Source organism: Echeneis naucrates, chromosome 19 (assembly GCF_900963305.1).
Source record: "Echeneis naucrates chromosome 19, fEcheNa1.1, whole genome shotgun sequence".
Classification (NCBI taxonomy): Eukaryota; Metazoa; Chordata; class Actinopteri; order Carangiformes; family Echeneidae; genus Echeneis; species Echeneis naucrates.
Genome location: NC_042529.1, coordinates 2,963,123 through 2,983,478, shown reverse-complemented (window position 1 = coordinate 2,983,478; position 20,356 = coordinate 2,963,123). Strand labels below are relative to the sequence as shown.

The following is a 20,356-nucleotide window of genomic DNA, read 5'->3' as shown; positions in this document are numbered from 1 at the left end:
GAAGAGGAGCGTATTCTGTTGTTAGTTTGCTTTAAGCCTGCACCATGTAGGCGAAGATTTTGTGTTTGTGTTTGTGTTTGTTTCACTAATTTAGAGTCTAAATCACTTGACACAAGTCGGATTTTAAACAGCACGCAGTCTACCCAGGATTTATTTGTTTCTGCATATGTGCTGAGGTTTCCGGAGGAGGGGGGGGGGGCATTCTCGGATGCTTCTTAAGGACCGACTCTGATCAGCTTTAGATTTGAATATTTGAATATTAAGTCCACGGGGTTGAATTCGAGGCTCTCCCTTCTGTTAGTGTCAGTGTCCGGAGCCCAGTACCTTGTCCCAGAGTCTCTCCCGGTCCAAAGCGATGATGACCATGGACGGGTTGGAGAGGAAGCCTCGGTTGTTGAACGACAGATCCCTCCTTTCCCACGTCACGTTCAGCATGTGCCTGCAACTCCCAGACACACAAACTCTTCAGCACATAGACACGATCAAGGAACTCTGGTTCTACATCACACCGGAGTTTGCATATTCATGTCCACCGATAAACACACTTAACAATCTCCTCCTAATTAAAGCTAACGCTCCCCTGGGAGGCCTTAATCTTAATGTGGGAGACTGGAAGCAGCTCATTAGGGAATGATAGAGGCAGCTGATTGGTGGAGGCCAGGGTGTTCCTACCGAGTGATTTCACTGATGTGTCCATGACAGAGTGGGCTGTGAATAATGAATTCAGGTCATTTTGCACTTGAAACCACACGGGAAAAGGACTCAGACGAGGGAAGTGGAGGCTAAAGCTGTGATCTTCCCTTCATGCATCAGTGATTACCCCTAAATTGTGAAGAAATTATGAATTAAAGTTGATGAAACTGCGCCTCACCTGAACAGCGTATTGTTGTCTGAGTGTTTGGCGGGCTTGGTGCAGTCGCCGTGTCCCTCAGGGATGAATCCGTGCTGCTTCTTGAAGCTCTCGGCCCCTTTGGCTACGATGGCGACTCCCTCCCTCACCCTCTGCCGCAAGCTTTTCCTCCACTGGTCTGTTATTACACCGATCACGCCGACGGGGAAGCTGACAGGTGGAGAGCTGTCGGGGTTGCCCACAGCCAGGCTGGGGAGGATCCAGATGTAGCCCGGCCCCAGCAGGCCCACATCAGCCGCCTGACGGAACAAGTACTGCGCCTCCTCATAGGAGCAATATGCCAGCAGGACCTGAGAGTCCACCTGCAGACAGAAACTCCAGTCACCAGCAACTTCCCTAATGTGACAAGAGTGCCGGAGCTTTGGAATAATTAGAATTAAATTCATAAACTACATCGCACAAGTGAGTTTGGATAAATAAAACATTTAGAGACTAAATAAAGTCATTTATATTTTTAAAGATGACTGACAAACATGTTTAGGCAATGATTGGAAAACTTACATCCAATCCGGCCCACAAGACGGATATCTGATCATACCTGCTGCAGCATCCGCTTGGTCCTGGCATCATTGGCCCCAACGGACATTTCCAGATTCAAAACATCCTGTAGATTCCACATGAAATAGGAGGTATCGGTGTAGGACTGAACTATATCCACAAAGGTGTCGTATCCCGGCAGCAGGCTGGTGATCACCGCAAACTCGCCCCAGTCGTACTCCTCCATGAGCTAAAACAGGGAGATGTGTGGAGGACAAACGATAACACCGTCAGCACCAAAGCTCACCTCAAACAACGGTTGGTGTCTGTGTTATCATTTCTGAGCCTCACTGTGGATTAAACAAATAAAATACCCTGTACACGTCTATTCTATCTACGAACATCTATAAAGGCGGCATCAAGAAAATGTCAAAGAGCTCAAAGAGCTTTAGGGAAGCAACTGGACTTTGTTATACAGAGAAATAGATGTTTCATAAATGAATCTGATTAGCACCAAAGCACATTCAGCACCTTGAACATGCAAAGGATCTGCTGCTCCAGAGACGCTCCCATCTGCAGGAAGGACGATCCCTCAGCCTGCGAAGAGGAAGAGACTCAGTTTAGGATTCAGGAAATTAAATGTCTGAAGCAAACAAGATCTTTAGAGGTGTTTTCTTTGGGAGTCAATGAAAAAGTTGTTGGAGCATGACAAATGCTTGCTGGGGGAAAAAAAAAAAAAAAACGACGTCTCTGCGATGTGGGACTTTTTTTTTTTTTTTTTTTGGTGAACATACATCCTGGACTCTGAACTTCTCCGGTGAAAAGATGAACTCTGCTCTGCTAAAATATCAGAGCAGCAGCAAGCTTTTTGTCACAGACAGAGGCGAAGGCTTGAGTTGCACTTTTAGCCCAGTTACAGCCGCAGATTATTTCAGTTTGAATGGCGCTTTTGTGCTCCTACGACTGTGCATATTAATAATTCGTCCCCTTTGTTCAGTGAGCATCCTATCGCACCATCCATCGCTGTTAAAAGTCACGTAGTCAACACGGTGGAACGGCCTCCTTCAACCAATTAAGTTGATAAGAACCTCCGACTAAATGACAAAAAAAGCTAACGTGAGCTTTGCTTGGACAATGACTCTTAACTTGAATGTTTTCCTTCATAAATGTTATAAAAGTTTATTATAATAATAATAATAATTTGGCAATAAACGTACACATTCGCCCTCACAGACGCCTGCAGAGCTTTGCCTGTCCACATTCAGCCTCAGTCTGGTGCAAGTGTCTCTAAACTGAAAACGCTCCGTCCTCCTGCTCTCTTTCTGTCAGAGAGGGGTGGTCTGATGTTTTATGTGTCTGCATACATTTGCATACCTACCGAGTGTGTATTCGTGTGTGTCGGCAGATGAGATGGAAAGTTATTAGAGCCCACTGAACCCCTGTCCTTCAAACAGAATTTGGATAAAATAGGCTGCAGGGATGAGAGGAGGAGGAGGAGGAACATTGGGGGGTTTAAAAGTGTTGGATACAGAAGCAAAGAGCTCAAATAGTCGACATGAGGGGAGTAAAAAGACTTTCATATCGAACCATAACCTTCAATTATCTATATCTGGCATGAGTAGTTATTATACCTTTTATCAGGGACAGAAACCTGAAACTTTTACGCCGATAATCAAGATTAATCAAAATAAAATCTGTGCTGAAGCGCTCTGTCGGGGACACCAGGTCATCCTGACCGTCATCACGGATTTCACTAAATAAAATACACAGTAGATGACTGAAGTTGTTCAGGATCATCCTCTGTCTGTAAAAACTCCGACAGCTGTTGGGCTGTTTCAGTTTGGTGGTCGGCTCAAACAAACATATTGTTTATGTCCATACGCGCACTCACACAGAAAGCACAACTATGAAGGCTGGTTACGGCCTGTTGCTGTGAGGCATTAGGAAGACCTGCGATGTAAGCAGGAGCACGACTCTGCAGAACTTCAACACGAGTAATAATATTGGAAATTTGGAAATTCACCAAGAAGGTGAAGATCCTCTATGAACGGCACCTGACGATTTGTCAGGTGCCGTTTGGGTCTCAGATCCTCCAGATCCGTTCTGGTCTCAGAGGTGACTAACTGTCATCGCTTCCATCGCTGCCGTTCCCCCTCCCTCGCCTCGCAGCTCCTGCAAAGCCTCAGAGAGCCGTGCAGCCTGAGGAATAACACCGCCAGACTCCGTTTTATCGGTTTTTATCTCTGTTGGAGCTCGTTTGAGACTCCACTAGACCACCAGACTGGGCCGTGAACCAGAACGGCTGTAAAAATAGCGATACACAAACCGTGTCAGGCTGTCAGCAAGTAAATAAAGAATGCCTCTGGATTGGAAGTCCTGCTTACTGATAGTGTCCCACTTCAGCCAAGCCGAAGGAGGAGTGGGGAGGTGCACCATTTGAAGGAATTAATATCTCATTAGTTTTGGCTGAGATATTTAACAAGTAATTAACACACACACACGCCCATCACTGTTTTATCACTTTCCAATTAACAGCATCTGAAATTGTGAGGAATCAAACATGCCAATGCATTGAAAGGTGCTGACTTCAAGCAAGAACTATATGAAAATTACCTTTTCTTCCACAGCTAGCTCTCTTAAACCCCCCCCCCACCACCAAATCCTCCCTTCCCAGCCGTCTTGTTCTCACCACCCGGGCAGTGTGGCTGTCACACGCTGACGTAATTAGCAGTCCTGCTGCAGGAGCGTATGGTAATGTGACAGGAAGACGGTGGACATGGTGGCTTCTCCCACACTCCTCTCCTCCTGCAGGGAGACCTGTTCTGCCCCCCCCCCCCCAGTTTAAAGACTGGTGCCAGTCAAACAGGAAGCAGGTTACACATACAGTTGCTCCCTCACATGTGTGCTCAGGCGTGTCATTTGTCAGGCTCTTGGATGGTTTGTGTATCTGCCAGCTCCCACGTTCACTCCACTGGCACTCTGATACACCTCTATGAAATGTTTGTGCTAAACATTTTCATTTTCAATCCAATGAATTCGCTCTGATTATGCTGCAAGTTAAAGCTTTACATATAAGCAACTATCCTGAAATATAAACAACTGCCGAAACACTGCTCATAATCACCTAATAATATTAATATCTCTTCTGATGTTCACCAACTTCGCTAAGTGTGTTAGCATGCTATGTTGCACTTTTGTTAATTTGTGCGAAACACAAAGTGCAACTGAGGTTGAAAGTTTCAATTTCAGCAAATATTGATTTGTAATCTAGACGAGGTGATCACACATTTGCATAACGGATATGTATATTTGGTGTCAGGAAAACTGAACCACATTCTCAGCTTTATTTTTCGGCAGCAAATCACATTTTAACACATTTGATGGGAGAATCTGTCTTAAAAAACGAACCATGTGTGTTTACCCTGATGACATGACGTTGGCAGAGCGAGCTGGTCCCTGAAATAGAGATAATTGTGTATAAAAAATGCTTTTGCCACAGGTTAACACAGTTCGTTTGATTGGGTAATTAAACTCCATCATGGCAATCGTGTCCTCATTATGTTTAGCAGGAACTCTAAACTGATGGAGAGAAACTCTTTCCGCCTGGCTTTATAATCAACTCCCCCCCAAAAAAACGGACTTCAGTTCTGACAAAACATTTACTCCCGGTGTTAGCAGACTGACAGAGCGCCTTATTGAAATTACTGGGCCATGCTGTGATGCTCAGAGGCCGCCTGGCCATTAGCGTAGTTTCATTCCCAGCAATCAAAAACAGTTTCCAGTGGGAATTACTGCACTGCAGCTCTGGGCTTCTCGTGACCTGCTTATGGAGATTCTGGTTTTCTGGACCACGATGAGACCGAGAAAGAGCCAGACGCAAAGGCGGGAGGCGTGGGGGGGGGGGGCAGAAGTACAGAAGGACAAATGGAGAAAGCGGGTCAGTCCAAGCACAGAAACAAAACCGAGAGAGAGTCGATCCAGTGAGAGACGGCCGACTCGTTGCATCACTCTGGTCCAATATGACAACCAGAGTGTGACCTTATCCTGAGACCACAACTCCTGAAATATCATCTTCTATTGACAGTTTCAAATTGTAATAAATGACGTTACACACTCCAATACTCAGGAATCCATCACGGTCACACTAGTTCCTGTTTATGGGCAAACGCGTGACGCTATCAGCTTTGTTTATTTCAGACTTTACTGTCGTCTGCAAACACAAATAAAAACGACCAAAATCCAGTTTGTGAATAGTAAAATATTTGCTGTGCGTTTCCTCAGAAAAAACAACAACAAAAAAAATGTTCATAATGTCTCACAGTTATAGATAACCGTTGTCATCTGTGGTTAATTCATCTGTTTTCTCCCAGAGTTTCACTGCAGGGAATACATTTCTTTTACGACACTCATTATTTAGAAAGTAATCAGTAAATGATAGTTTTTCAAAAGTAATTAAGCTCTTATACACTTCCTGTGGAACTGATTTCTCTCCATATTGGTCTTGACACGAACATCAGAATTTTTTAGATATTCTGGTGTTTTTTTGGAAAGAGTCCGGGGCGTAGCTGAATTTTCTTATCAGCATAAAGTCTCCGGTGGCATTCTGAAACCGGCTCCACAGAAAGCTCAGGTTGTTTTATGGGACTCTCAGCAGCCTTTACACAGCGAGTTCAATTTACCTCCATCTGGGTGGAAGTTTCTCCTCCATAAAGAGGTTTATGAGCTCTTTAATTCCATCAACTACTTTTCTCCTTAAAGACAGACTCTCCCTCCCCGTGATAAAGCCAAGACTGCCTCTTTCTCACTGACAGCCACGTTTTTGTCTTTTGGGTTGTTTTTTTTTTTTTAAATCAGTGATGACAAATGTTGCCTAAATGTGTATGATATAGACATTTACTTTAAATCACTTTCTAGAACATGAGTCTGTCCTCGACCAAAGAGATGGGATGAACTCCCGTCATCGTCATGATAACCATTCACACCCTGGAAAATGACATGTGGTGATTGGGTGTCCGCATACTTTTGGCCTCATTGTGTTCTTGAAAACATAAAACTGATGAGGGGAGACGTTGATTTAGCGGGACAGACAAGGACGTCCGTTATTGTTCTAACTGTCACTATCACACTCATTTATCAGACAGTGGAACACGATGCCAAATAAATTAAAGTTTGGTTTCCATCATTAAAGTTTGTACTCAGACCCCCCCCCCCCCACGGTGGTAGTATCCGTCCTTCCTCATCTCTTTCCCTTCTCCTCCCCGTTGGCTCCAGCTCTACTGCTCCCGTGACTCAACATCTGGATGCAGCTCCCTCGAATGATCAACCAGCACGCAGCGGTGACTCACAGCCAGCCAAGCACACGCGCACAAAGACACAAAGACAAAAACACATTCAACCTCTGATTCCTCAGAGAGATGCGTTTCGATGTTTTTTTTTCCCCCCCTTCCCTCACATGCCGTACTGAAGAGGCTTTATGCCTTTTCTCAGCCGTTCCTCACACTTTCTCATTTCCTTCCCTTCGCTTGATGTATGTGCCGTCGCACAAAAAGAACACACTTCCTCTCCTCCCTTCCATCTTTTCATCTTTGTCTCCTTCCCTCTTTCCTTGTTGTTTGCCATAGAGAGATCACTGACACAGGAACCATAAATAGGCGACTGCTGCCTCTTTTTAAAACCCGCCATCAAAGATATTCATCATCATCAGGCTATTGATAATCAAGCACTATTGAGCTCTTTTATCCCTTAAGTGAATCGTGCATTCGCACATATGTCTTTCTCCATCCAATCCACCTGTCCTATTGTGTTTTGCTTTTTTTTTTTCTCTCCTTGCTGACGACAAAGGAGTGTACAAGAGAGAAAAGAGGGAGTGGGGGAGTTTGAGGAAGAGGAGGCTGAATGAGGCCTTCGACGCCTCAGAGGAGGGAGTTTTACTCTTTGTGTCTCTCAACACTTTTGGGTTCAGTGAATAACGTCCCGTCTGAGGCTAAACATCCCAGACTGATCCAGCCCCGATTGCACATCACAAGCTCCAATCTCACTGACAGCAGACAAACTTTGCCCCAAATATTTTGGATGCTCGCTGACACTTTTTTTTTTTTTTTTTTTTTTTAAATGACGAGCACCAAAAGTTCCTCTGGGGTGAATACGAGCTCCACCTTGCCAAATTTAAGCAGCGATATTGGGGGAAGAGAGGTTACACAAAGGAAAGCAAAAGAGGAAAATGAAAGGAAAAGGGAAGTGAATGGTTTGGATTTGGGGGGTGAGCGATAAGGGCTGTGGGGGGGCTGCAGCCTCCTGAAGGATCTAATTAACAGTTTAATATGGTCATAGTGAGCAGAGAGGAGCTCAGCCCTGTTGCCTAATGGATTCAGCCGGCACACAACAGAGCTAAAAAACTGTATTTAAATGTGTCAATGGAGTAAGGCTGATGGAGGGAAAGATGGAAAACCGAGGGTTTGAAGGAGTGAAAAGAAATAGGAGGAAGGAGGGGAGGAATGAGAGGAGGCAGGAAAGCGACATGGAAGGAAAGGAAACAAGCGGCGAAGCGAGAATGACTATTTCACTTGGAAGGAATGAAGGAATGGAGACTCGTCTGTGAGACGGTAAAACACTGCCTTCAGGCAGCTGTCAGCCAAGCTCCATCGAATCATCTTTCTCCTCTCTCTGCCTTTTGCTCACTCATTCCCGCTCTGCCACCAAAATACAGCAAATCAATCACCCTCCTGCAGTTACAACTCCTCCTGTTTAATATCTGTGACGGGACATCTGCAGATACCTTTTGATTAACAGGAAACCGAAACACAACATGCTATGATTTACAAAATGTTGCTTTTTCGGTGATGGTGGTGGGATCGGATTGCATAGCTGGTCTTGGTTGTGTGTGTGTGTGTGTGTGCTTTTGTATGTGAGGGTGTTCATTTGCATGTGTTTTTCTATGTGCGAGAGTTGCTTCTATAAATACGAGGTGTTGATGATAGCAGTTAAGCAGTTAAAGGATGGAGAGTGAGAGGAGGAGAGGATGGAGCCATTTTGCTCCTCAAAGGTAGACGAAGGAGAAAAAAGGCATCGATTAAGAAGCCGTCTGGTGTCATTAATCTCTTCTTTACAATCTAACTACACAGCTCGCTGCTCAACAATGAGATACAAGCCAAATCATAGCAGGAGAGGAACCCGCTGCTCTTCAAACTCACAGGGATTGATTGATTGAGGCGCAGATCGCCCGTAGCACTTGTCTCCCCTCACAAAGTTTCCCCATTTTTTCCCAGCAGGGTCAATGGCTGCGCCCGTTGCTGATAATTCATCCATCTGTGTTGCTCATATTCCAAATATTTGCATGCAGGAAGTTGCTCGCCAAAGTAGGTTCCGCCGCTCTGACCTACTTAAGTTGTTTTAAGCTGAATGACGCCGGTGTGGAAGAGGCTTTACATTACAGCCTGTTGTTCACTTTATTCCCATCTTTGCGTCACAGCGAGGAGGCAGACCGCTCTACGTCCCGACTCAGGCTTCAGCTAGACACAAGTTGACAATACCTTGTAGGGTATGACGACCGCAGAGCCGCCGCTGATGCCCACGATTGGCAACGCTGTCTGAGTCGAAAGGAAGTCCAGAATCTGCGCCACCTCTGCCACCTGAAGGCCGAACGGAGAGAGAAAGCTGCATTAGATGGTCATGGGTCCAACATAAGGCAAGGAAAAAAAACATATACAAATCAGACAGACAGAGAAAGAGCGAAACTGACTTCTACTAGTTTTAAGACTTTCAGCTTTTATTTTAAAGAATGTGACTTTATGTGTTTGAGGGCCTGACATCAGCCATTAGTTTGTGAGCTGTGATAGAAACAATATATCAGATAGAGGGTGGACCTGACCGGCTCTGTGTTTTCTCTGTATGCGGTTCAGTCCATCATTCACACTGTAGCCACACCCCGAATGCATCGCCTGCTCTATTTTCCTCTAAATGGGACCATCATTTTAAAAAAACATATCGAAATTGAAAAGATTTGAAACTACATCTGACATCATAAACTCCTCAGAATAAATCCATTATACATATTTTGGGATATTTTCCCATAGACTTCAACACAATCAGACTTTTTTACATTTCACTTTTAAAATCCAGAGTCTACTTCCGTTTTCACATACAATCTATCTTTAGAGGACTATTTAAATTTTTTGAAATCCGATGTTGCCTCACTTACGATTATAAACCAACAATCATAATTTAATTTGATTAACGTTAAACATGCTTGTCATCTCAATTAATTCTTCCTCTCTGCGGCTCCATCGTGTGAAACGCCGAAACGACAAGTGAACGTGATTCCTTGTGTAGCTTTAGGATAAACAAATGTGTGCGACTGAGCACCGTGACTCCGGGGAGGAATTTATCAAAAGAAAAAAGAAAAATCAGCTCTCACCTGAACGTCAGTGCCCGAGCCCACGTCATCCTCAAACACCACGCCGTGCAGCTTCTCTGTCGCCATGGTGTCGCAGAGGCGTGTCAGCAGGTCACGAGGGTTGGTGTCGTTGACCAGCACGGTCACGGGGCTGACCACCACGGGCAGGTCGACGAAGTTTTCCCCGCTGAGACGACCCCTGACCTCATTCTGGTAGCTGGAGCCGCTGAACACCACCGCCACGTTGATGGACGGGTGGAGGAGCAGGGGGCGGGCCTGCAGGGGCAGCGGCGAGGAGAGGAGGAGGAGGAGGAAGAGTGGAGGCCAAGGTGACGGAGGTTGTCCCCTGGGAACGGCCATGTTGCCTGCCTACTGCCTGGGGGGGGGGGGGGGGGGGGGGGCAACAGTCAAATCATACAAGCTGATTTACTTTTATGGTGTTTTTGACATTATGTCCGATAATCCATCGGTACACAACCCAGCCGTTGTGTCTCTCTCTCTGACTGTATTAGCCCGTTGTGTGGTCAGGAAAACTATACGTGTGTGTGTGTGTTCGTGTATGCATGCATGTAATCCTCCATAATCCAACCCCCAGTGTCATGACTGTAATCACCTCTACAGTGAGTGCACACACACACACACCAACACAAACGGGCCCTCGAACCTCAGCACGACATCACATTACTTCAGCTGGCTTCTCCCGCCACGCGGCGTCGTGTAATCAGAGCAGCACTTCAACAAATACCTGTGTGAGACAACTTGTGTCGACAAATGTCAAACTCCACTCTTTTGGTGAGTTTCATTTAAATGTAATTAAATGCTCACGTTGTAAAAAACAAAAGAAAAACACGGAAATTATTCTTAACAGCTAAAGTTCAGTTTTTTTTTTCATCTTTAAATCAGTTAAAGATAAATTCTTTTAATATTGCATAAAACCTCTGGTGTTAAAATAAGTTCAGAGTTTTACAAACATTCAGAAAAAGAAAATTAGTTGAGACGGCACATTTCGATATTCGTACTTGTGTCACATTTTAATCTTACTAGTTTCCGTACTCTCCACTATTGGTGACAAATCATTAATACACAACAAAAATAATTTATTTAAGGATTTCTTTCATTTAAAATGAATAAAAACTTCTTTATTAAGGTTAACAATTTAACCAAACCCCTTTATATTTATTATAATCGCACACAGATATGTATCCCCAACAGATCAACTGTGAGACTGTGAGCTACACTATGTCCTGAAAATGTTTCATCCTGAGCAGGATGGTTTAATTTTCTGTTTTGTTTTTTTTTTTTTATCATGTATCTTCATTTTTTCTTCCCCTCACCCAGAATTGACACCCTCAACATTTGCATCTATTGCTTCTTCAATCAAACGTCTGCCGTTTGAAGATCTTTCCTTATTGAATCGATACCTTTGAACCTCGGATGAAGGCAGGTGGGCTTTCTTATAGCAGGTTTTTATATCCAGATTCGGTCCTCTGCGGCCAACAGAGACTCTGTGATAATTAACAGAGCCTCCAATCTTTGATTCAAAGCTCTTTTCAAAGCAACGCTGAGATTAATGCGGACGACCGCTCTTCATTGTTCATGCTCCTGGCAATTCAATCACTCGTCCCCATAAAGGTTTTGAGCCCACAGCAATAAATATCCAGTTTGATCCTTTGTAAGGCGACCCATCCCTGTTATTATACGCAGCCCTCAGTCGATAAAGGGTCAAAACTGGAACGATGCCTTCCCGATGGAATAGTTCATATCTTTCATTTACAATATGTTGCGATACGGTTCAAAAACATTTTTCTTCACGATATTAGAGTCAGAAAAAAGTCAAAGGTGTCACGCATTTTACTTTTGCCAAACTGAATGATGTATCACAAATGTTCTGAGCAGTGTCATCTGCATATTGAGACACAAAGGAATTAATTGGAAAGTAAAACATAAAACTTGAGATGGGATTGATGTGTGTGTAGATTTTACAAACTGCAGAGAGGTCTTCAAACATTTTTTTGGTTCGCTTGTTTTGACTGAGATTACTTTATTCGTCTCCAGTCACTCGTTTTATCTTGACGTGAACTCAGAGCAGCTGTTAACTGACCACCCACATGTTCTAGGTGAAGATTAAACAAAACCCCCCACACAGCAAAACCAGCGCGAACACTACATGACCGTGATTTACTAACCTGAATTATAAAATAAATCAATGTTAGTGCACAGCTGAAGCAGAAAAAGTGACATTTCCAACCCTAAACCAATTTATTTATCAACCGCCACTATGGCTGAATTTAGAGCCTGGGATTGACTCAGTTGGATTAATAATGTAGACACAGAGATTACTTGAAATTATAAAGGTTGAGAGCTGTTCTTGATTCAGTGATGTAATTTAAATTTAAGATTCATGTTCATATTTGGTTTTATTTATACCACAGCTGGGCGTACATTAAGAGTGTCTCTGGCAAAATATTCCTGGATATTAGCTAATATCTTTGAGATAAAAGCACATTTTGGACCCCCCATCAAAATACAGTTGGTTGATATACATATTATTACTGACTAATGTATTGATAACACTCGCGTTTTGTAAGAACTGGTGATTTTAAAAACCGTGAGAAGGGAACAGATAGATGCTGACTGGGCGGATCACGTGACTGGAGACCGGGTCAAGTGTTCATTTAACGGAGTAATCTCTGGAAAAAGGCCGGATGATGGGTCCTCAGATTAGCAGTGTGTGTGTGGTGGGGGTTGTAGTGTGTCTGCTACAGATTAGCAGCAACGTAACACAATGTGATTACAGCATGGACAGGACATGGAAACAAGGGACCAACCACAATGTGCTGCATCTGAATTTCAATCACACAAACACCGCACACAATAATGAGATCACTATCCTATTATGTTTTGGGGTTGTTGTTTTTTTTTTGTTTGTTTTTTTTTTACTGAATCCAAACTAAATGCAAATGTTTCAGACAGCGAGGGATAAATGGAAAAACATCAGACGTGAGATTATCAAAAATTGCATAATAACACAATAAAATCCTGTTCTGTTTGTGCGCTTAATTACCAAAATCGTATTCACATGTGCAGATTGAGGGAGCGAGCGTGGTGGTGCATGCACAGGTTTTCTATTATTATGGAGATTTCCAGATGGAGTCCAGCTCCGCCATGCGGGATAAACTCTCGCACTGGGACTCAGGTAGATGTGTACCTGTGTCAGCATCAGCAAGACTGCACAAACACAGACACACACGTACATCCAAATTCATCAAAACGTCAAATTACAAAATTAGCATGCAGCGTTAAGCACAGCTTTCCTTTTTTTCTCCGGTAATAATGAATATCTTCATTCTCTTTGCTTCTGACAATTTATCAAATGACAACTGGAAAGTTATTTCCCCTCGAATGGTTCACCTCTGAGCTCGTGTAACTACAACACTTCTCGATTAAAAGTACCCCCAAAAAAAGGTAAGCCGAGTCATAAAATCCATGCTGTTATCCAGTTTACAAAAAAAAGATCAATATCGACTGTAAATGTCCGGAATGAACACGATGTTGGGAGGAAACCTGTTGGACCAAATGTTGGACCCCGTGTTCGTCTTATTTCCGTCCTGTTAAAGCAGAATGTATTCTATACCTCCGACGACATGCAGCCATTTAACTACTTAGCAGAGACATGATAGAGTCCCTATACTGAGTCCCCCGGGGGGGGGGGGGGGCGGCGTGGGGAGGAAATGAGCGGAGGGGATCTAGTTGATGGGATGAGAATCATCAGGAGAGAATTAACAACACGCCCGGCTTGAACCATGTTTTTTCACAGCACCTTGGAAAACTGATTTGATTGCATTAATTAGGGGGTTTGAGCCAGTGGGGTCGTATTAACTTAATAGACGGCCTTCCTGTCGTCAACATGCTGCAGCCGCAGCGCTTTGACAGCTGTGTGAAGCATCACGATTCTCTAGAGCCTCATTTATGCAGACTTGGAGCAGTCCAAGAAATCCCAGAGAGGAATTTCATTCTGCGGTAATGATTTCTTTGTTGTGGTTTTTCTAACTGGTACTGGCAATTTTTTTAGCAATACTTGATGTTAAGACTGCGAAGTGGAAGAATAACTGTGGCTGTAAACGACTGCATATTATGACATTACTGTAGAAACACAGATTCCTCACGGCCACCGGCGGCAGCAGTGAGTAAAATGGGAGGAAGAAAACAAAGTGCCATCTTGGATTTTGAATATTTTGTATCAAAATGGTTTTGTTTTTTTTTAAATGGGTATTTTATTTTAACAGTGGTACAAATGACGGTATGTGAAAGGAGTCACTCGAGAAGACAAACCCATTTGAAATTCACTCAGGGTTTTGTTTGCCTCAGCTCTTCAGAGCAATTAATCATCTTTGACCTCATTCTTTTGCTTCACTCGCAGCACTTTAATCAGCATCGTCTCCAGCCGTAACACTGATAAACCCACTTGACACTACCTGCTCAGCACCACAGGTTCTGCTTTTATGCTCCATGTGATGAAATAATAATCTGTAGTAGCTGAAATTTACACACATTTTCAGCGCTTGAATATTCGACCACCATCAAGAAACCTATTAAAAACAAATAATCAAGCGTGGTGTATTAACTTTTCGGAGCTTCTGAGCTGCTTGACAGAAACTTTGGCCTGAAGTCGAGCGCGAACTTAGCTTAGCTTTTCATAACCAGCCCGTACTGCGGCTTCTCCTCTAGATCAAACTAAATTCACGCGTGGCATAAAACCACAAAACAACATATTCAAGCTGAACGCGTTTCATGCTGCCAGAGTCAATCTAACGTCAGATCATGTGGTTACAAATGAGCTGCAACTTAACTTAACACACAAGCACACCCATATTTTTCCTCAGGAGTCGGTGGAGACCAAAACAAAAGTAAAAGCAGAGGGATAGCATGTCGGTGCTGCTCGTTTCTGCTGCCCTCTAGTGGCCCAAAACTATTATTCAAACCGAAGTGATGCTCGTTTTGGTGTGATGGCAAGAAAATGTAACACAAGCTTCACCCTTCAACAGTCACAGATAGATAAGTCTAAACTCTGTAACAGATGTGTGAGACGTAGTTTCCCTCAGATGGATCGGGGCTATTTTCGGCTCACCTTGTGGATACAAAACACACATTTTATGACTTATATAGGACTTGACGTCAGGTGAAAAACAACAACACTATTAATGAGACTCCAGTCAGTGAAGCGCTTCCATCACGGCTCCCCGAGGACATCCTTAAAACGGTGACATTAACAGCTAAGTGTGTGACAGTAAACACACCATGGCGCCTGAACTACGCGCGGCCACTCTGTCATCGTCAAGCAGCTCCACCCTTCTTCCCCTCTTTTCATCCCTCCATCCCTCCATGTCTCCTCCTCGTGGATGTCATGAGGAAGACAAGCTGATTTGTCAGCGTTGTGTGTGCACATGCATCAGTCCCGCTAATAAACCGTCCACATACAAATCAAACTCCCAATATGAATGAATTAGTGTGTCACGCTTTGCCCCCGAGCTTATTATGAAACATACCGCACAACGACTGTCATGTTAATTTATCATAATTAGACATTTTACTGGTAACATTTCAACGCCGTCTCTCTGCGGGTTGCTGCTCTCTCACACAAAGACTTGACAGCTTTATAGGAAATCGTTGCAGGCCGGACGCGTCGGCCTAGATGAGAGATGCTGACATGGAGGGGGCAAATCCAGCCTGACTCGGCCCCCCCCTGCAACTCAGATGCAAAGCAAATCAAAACCTCATCGACACCCAATCTGCTGCTACACCTGCTGAAGACAGACGGGCACGTGTTCGACATTCACAAAACTCATTCAACATTCACTCATTCATTCAAGTTACAGCATGAACAGCTTCAGTTTTCAGTTCAGTTCATTTGATTTTCGGCAGATTAAAAAAAAAAAAGCATTGGATATTTCACAAATTACACCGAAGGCAGCAGAAAGCTTTATAGGATTTCTCCTTTCAATAAGTCACTGTGGGGGCGACCAAACAAACAGAGACGAACAGATCAGTTCAATCATTCTCCTTCTACTGACCCGGTATATTTGTCATGGGACCGTTTAGGAGGCTGCGACGCTGAGGTCGGGAACCAACGGTCATGTGGTCACCAACTGCAATTGAAGTGCAATCACTGCAACATGATCGACTTAAACTAAATCCTGAAAAAGGATTTCGAAGTAGCAAAAGTAAAAGTATCTGTTGCTTTAGAAAGGTTTGACCAAAACCTGAAAAATACACAAACGTTCTCGTATTTTAATTTGAAATAGAAATTTTCTCGGAGCCCCTAAGAATTATGTCGTGACCCACTGGGAGACCACGATCCACATGTGGGGAAGCAGGTTTATGTGCAGCTTAAAGAAACAGCGGTGCAGCTAAGAGAGATTTTTTTTTTTTTTTTTTTTTTACTTTTACCGCCTCATCAATCATCATGTGACCGTTTAGATTTAATTTGGGACCTCCTGAGGAGACGAGGGGGGGGCTGAACCTCAGGCTGGGAACCACATGGTCTACGTTACTGTGCCACTGAAAGAGAAGCTGAGAAAATTTTGAGCAGCAGCTGATCGGACAGGTCGATTATGAGACCATCGAAACGTCGCTTTGAGTCAGCGTGCAGACAAACACCTCAAACCAGCTGCTAAAATGCTAATAAGTGGTCTTACAGTTGTTCCTGATATGCTGCGTTTCTGTTGGGCTTCCTCTTCGCTTACGAAACCGGAGAGCATGACTGAGCTCCCACCTGCTGAGCATCTCCTCCCCACCGTCTATCAGTTTAGAGAAAAACCACGAATTCCTGACGGGCTCACCTGCACTTCCTGCCGTCATCCAACTTGAACTCCTTTGGCTCCATCGTTCTTCGTGGCTTCTTCTCTCCGAAGGGCTTTCTCTCTATTTCTGTTTTGTTTTGGGTTGTTTTTTTTTCCACGTGGTTTTCACCTTCCTCTCTCGCTCTCTCCCCTCTCAGCACCTGTAGGAGTACGCATTCAGAGCCGAGCCTTTGTCGGAGAGGGAGTGTGTGTTTGGCAGCTTTGGATGTCTGCACGCTCCCACTGGAGGACTTCACATCGTGACAGCGAGCGTCTCTCTTTCTAACTCCTCACTTTCTTCGCTCCTCTCTCACTTCTCTCTTTCTCTGCTTCTTCTTTTTTTGGAACGCTGGGTGTCACAGAGGAAACATTCACAAGTGGCCATGAAGGTGAAGACAGGACATCGAAATGGAAGAAGAAAGGAAAGTGAGGGAAAAAGGATGGTGGCAGAAGACGAGAGGTGAAGGATTTCCTAGATGAGCAGCCAGCCAAATGCGTGCGTGTGTTGTGTGTGTTGTGTGCGTTTGTGCATAAACCCACTGTGTTTAGCTCTGTCTGTATCCTTCAGGCTCCCTGCTGGACGGATGAGAAGAAGAGTAAAGAGAGAGGATAAAATACCTCTTTAGCAGACGAGCACTTCAGCCGCGGCAGTGATGCTTCCCTCCTGCTTCCACCTTCCTCCCTCTCTCCGCCTCCTCTGCCTCCTTTTCCCTCTCCCTGCTCGGGGCTAACAGACACAACAGATCCATGGGAAGTTAGACAATCTCACAGGTGGACGAAGAAGGGTCCTGCAAAAGCCTCGGCATCTTCGGGGCAAAAAGTTTCCCCCCCCCTCCTCCTCGTCCTCCTCCTCCTCCACCTCCTCCACCTCCTCCACCTTCCTCTGGTCCAGCTATCAGCCCCTGTGGTGATGGTACTCCGCAGCGAGGGATCCCCCTCCGGTGATGATGCTCCTCCTCAGGACCGGAGGGATCAAAAAGGATGAGGGGGAGATAAGATTTGGCTCGTCCTCTCTCCCATATGGATGCAAGGTGATCCAGATGTTGCTTGGCGGCGGGACGCGGAGAGAACAGCGGGACAGATGGCGGGTCTGCGGGGTCGGGCCGGCTGTGCACTAGCAGGTCCTCATCCTGTTGCACTGATTTGTTTTTTTGTTTTTTTGTTTTTTTATGCCCACCAGAGTTTCCACTCTCTCTCTCCCTCACCGTCACACCGCCACCCCTCATCCACCGATGCCGTCACACCCGTAATCCCGCTTTCCATTTCCTTTTTAACTCCATCTTTTCTTTATCTCTCTCTATCTGCTCTCACTCCATCACAGGAGGGGCTGCATGTGAGTCCTGATGATAATGGTGTGAGGATTTAGCCTGCCTCCCTTCCTCTCCTCCCTCTCGCTCACTTCAGCGCAACCCCTCCTCCTCTCCCAGCCCACTTTTGCTCTGGTTTTCTCCGTATTATTCACCTTCATCCTGTCACACACACCCTGCCTCCTTTTCCCAAAATCACCTCAGCGCATTCCTCTGCTGTGTCCTTCCCTCTTTTTCTTTCTCCTCCCGACTATCAACAGGTCCACCGGTTTATGAAGTCAGCGGGCCAATAGACAGCACTTTCCTTTGGCTTAATGACAAATAAGTCCACTAGCTGCATAACAAGCCTTTATTTTAAAAAAAAAAAAAAAAAATGTGTCCATTAAAGGGACAATTCGCCAATCATGGATGGACAGACTCGAATCTCTTTGGTTGAGGAAACAATTTTTTCTAAGGGGGCAGATTCTGTCAATTGTGGGTATTTAAGAGGCAAACAAAGGTAAATATTAGTGGCAGGCTGTTGGTTTAATCTACTAACTTGGAAATAAAAAGCCGGCGTGCCAGCTGCTAGCTAGCTATCTACAAAATGATGAGTTTTTATCAAACTGGTTATTGAGTTGCATTATGGGAAATAAGGGATGTTTGACAAATCAAGGAAATGAAAAGTAGAAAAGCATTTTTAACGGCAATTTGAATAACTAAGAAAATAAATGCAAATACTTTCAATATTGACTTGTTTTGCGCACTTTACTGTTTGTATCATTGCTAATTTTCCACTCAGTGATAAATTCACGTTAATGGCGTGTAACGTGGTGTTTGCTTCAGTTTCAGTTTAATCTCATACAACATTCAGGTTTTATTGCAGATGTAAGCTCAACATCCATCATCGGCCTGAGAACTTTGTGCGTTTTTATATCTGTGTGTACACATTTGTTCAGAAAGCTGCTGCGCAATTCACTATTTTCTGACATTTCATTGATCATAATCGATAAAGCTAATTATCTTTGGTCACAACACAAGTCTGCAATCGCCACATTTACCTGCAGGTATCGACAAGGTAAACATGGTGGCCGACAAACTCAAAAGCGGCAAAGCAAATATGACAATGAGCTTGGAAGTGCGATATCCATACAAATGTGCCGCTTGTATTTGTCGTACGGTGCCGGTCTCTTTCATGAAAGCTCATCGACAAGCCAATCAGGCCTGTCTGAGAAAGCTGAAAGACCAGAGGAAAAAAAAAATCCATTATAGCTGTCATTCCTTTTTCTCCCGCTCCCCACCGTGTGTGTGTGTGTGTGTGTGTGTTTGCTCCCTCACTTTGTCGGACGTGTTGTCGTTTGCAGGTCAGCATCACTCCTAATAAAAGCAGTTCTTCTTCTTTTGTTTTGCCTCCGCAGGCAGCTCGGTCAGGTGACAGGCCTTTTAACACAGAACTATAAATACAGACAAGTGTTAAAATAGAGTGTTTGAGATGTGAGGCGTGTGACTGAGCCGTCTTTATCTGTATGGGTTGTGTGTAGTAGGCACAGTGATACCTGTGATGAATGGAAACAGGCAATAGCAGACAGATGTTTCAAAAGGCTGACTCTCTCTCTCTCTCTCAGCAGCTGGATATGATGTAAACCAGCCAGCGGAGAACATATGTTCCCCGGGTCAGCAGCCCGATCAGATCCACAGATTAACTCAGATTGATTCAGCGAGTAACAAAATTATGTTTACTGGGGGAAGCTTTCCGGCTGACAGGAAAATAATTAATTCTACAATTTGGTGTGTTGTCAAGAAGGATTTATGTCCGGCTATATGTGTCTTCCGAAATGTGGATTTGTTGAAAAGCAATACTGCATACTGATAGAGTCCTTTTTTTTTTCCCCTCAGCAAATCCAGTTCCTCTCGGGAACATCGGTGGCTTTACACAAACTATACGCATTGTAGAGCATCTGTTAAGGGTAGCAGTGAAAAAAAAAATAAATCAGTCAATTAAATGATTAATTGAGCAACTGAGCGTGATTCAGCAATAAATTTTAAAGTTATATTTGAGCAAAAAGCAGATTTGTCCTATTTCTCTTTTGTTCGAGGATGCATTCAATACTGTGATCGGCATTTTAACCTATTTTATGGAAGATTTAATGGCCATTTCATGAATACAAGTTCATATTGACATGCCAAAGACCTCCAGCAGCTGCAGGAATTATAACTTTGACTTTGATCGGACCAAACATGCCCCGCAGATTAAAGCTGATCTGTTTTAGGTCCTTCTGCTGGCGGAGATGTCACATAAGAAGACACCTAAATGTGTCGCCTGTTGGGGCTCTACTACCTAAACTGACAAACTTGGACTGCATATTATTCAATTACTGAAACAGTATGACAGCAGCAGGTCTATTTATGTGTAAAAGACCTTGCAAAGGATTCAGCACCCTGAGACTCACTT

The 20,356-nt window shown here is 44.2% G+C and overlaps 1 protein-coding gene across 1 annotated transcript in view; it reads right to left on the bottom strand.

Annotated features, from left to right (window-relative positions):
• LOC115059790 (glutamate receptor ionotropic, NMDA 2C-like) overlaps positions 1–16,715 on the bottom strand; it is a 36,018-nt gene extending 19,303 nt beyond the window's left edge. Inside the window, exons 1-7 of the mRNA XM_029527478.1 lie at positions 16,619–16,715; positions 9,801–10,155; positions 8,917–9,015; positions 1,919–1,984; positions 1,449–1,637; positions 872–1,212; positions 325–439 (exon numbers count right to left, since the gene is read on the bottom strand). Coding sequence (XP_029383338.1) covers positions 325–439; positions 872–1,212; positions 1,449–1,637; positions 1,919–1,984; positions 8,917–9,015; positions 9,801–10,139 — 1,149 coding nt within the window. The 5' untranslated portion in view covers positions 10,140–10,155; positions 16,619–16,715. The remainder of the gene's footprint in view (positions 1–324; positions 440–871; positions 1,213–1,448; positions 1,638–1,918; positions 1,985–8,916; positions 9,016–9,800; positions 10,156–16,618) is intronic.
• Positions 16,716–20,356: the final 3,641 nt, after the last annotated feature.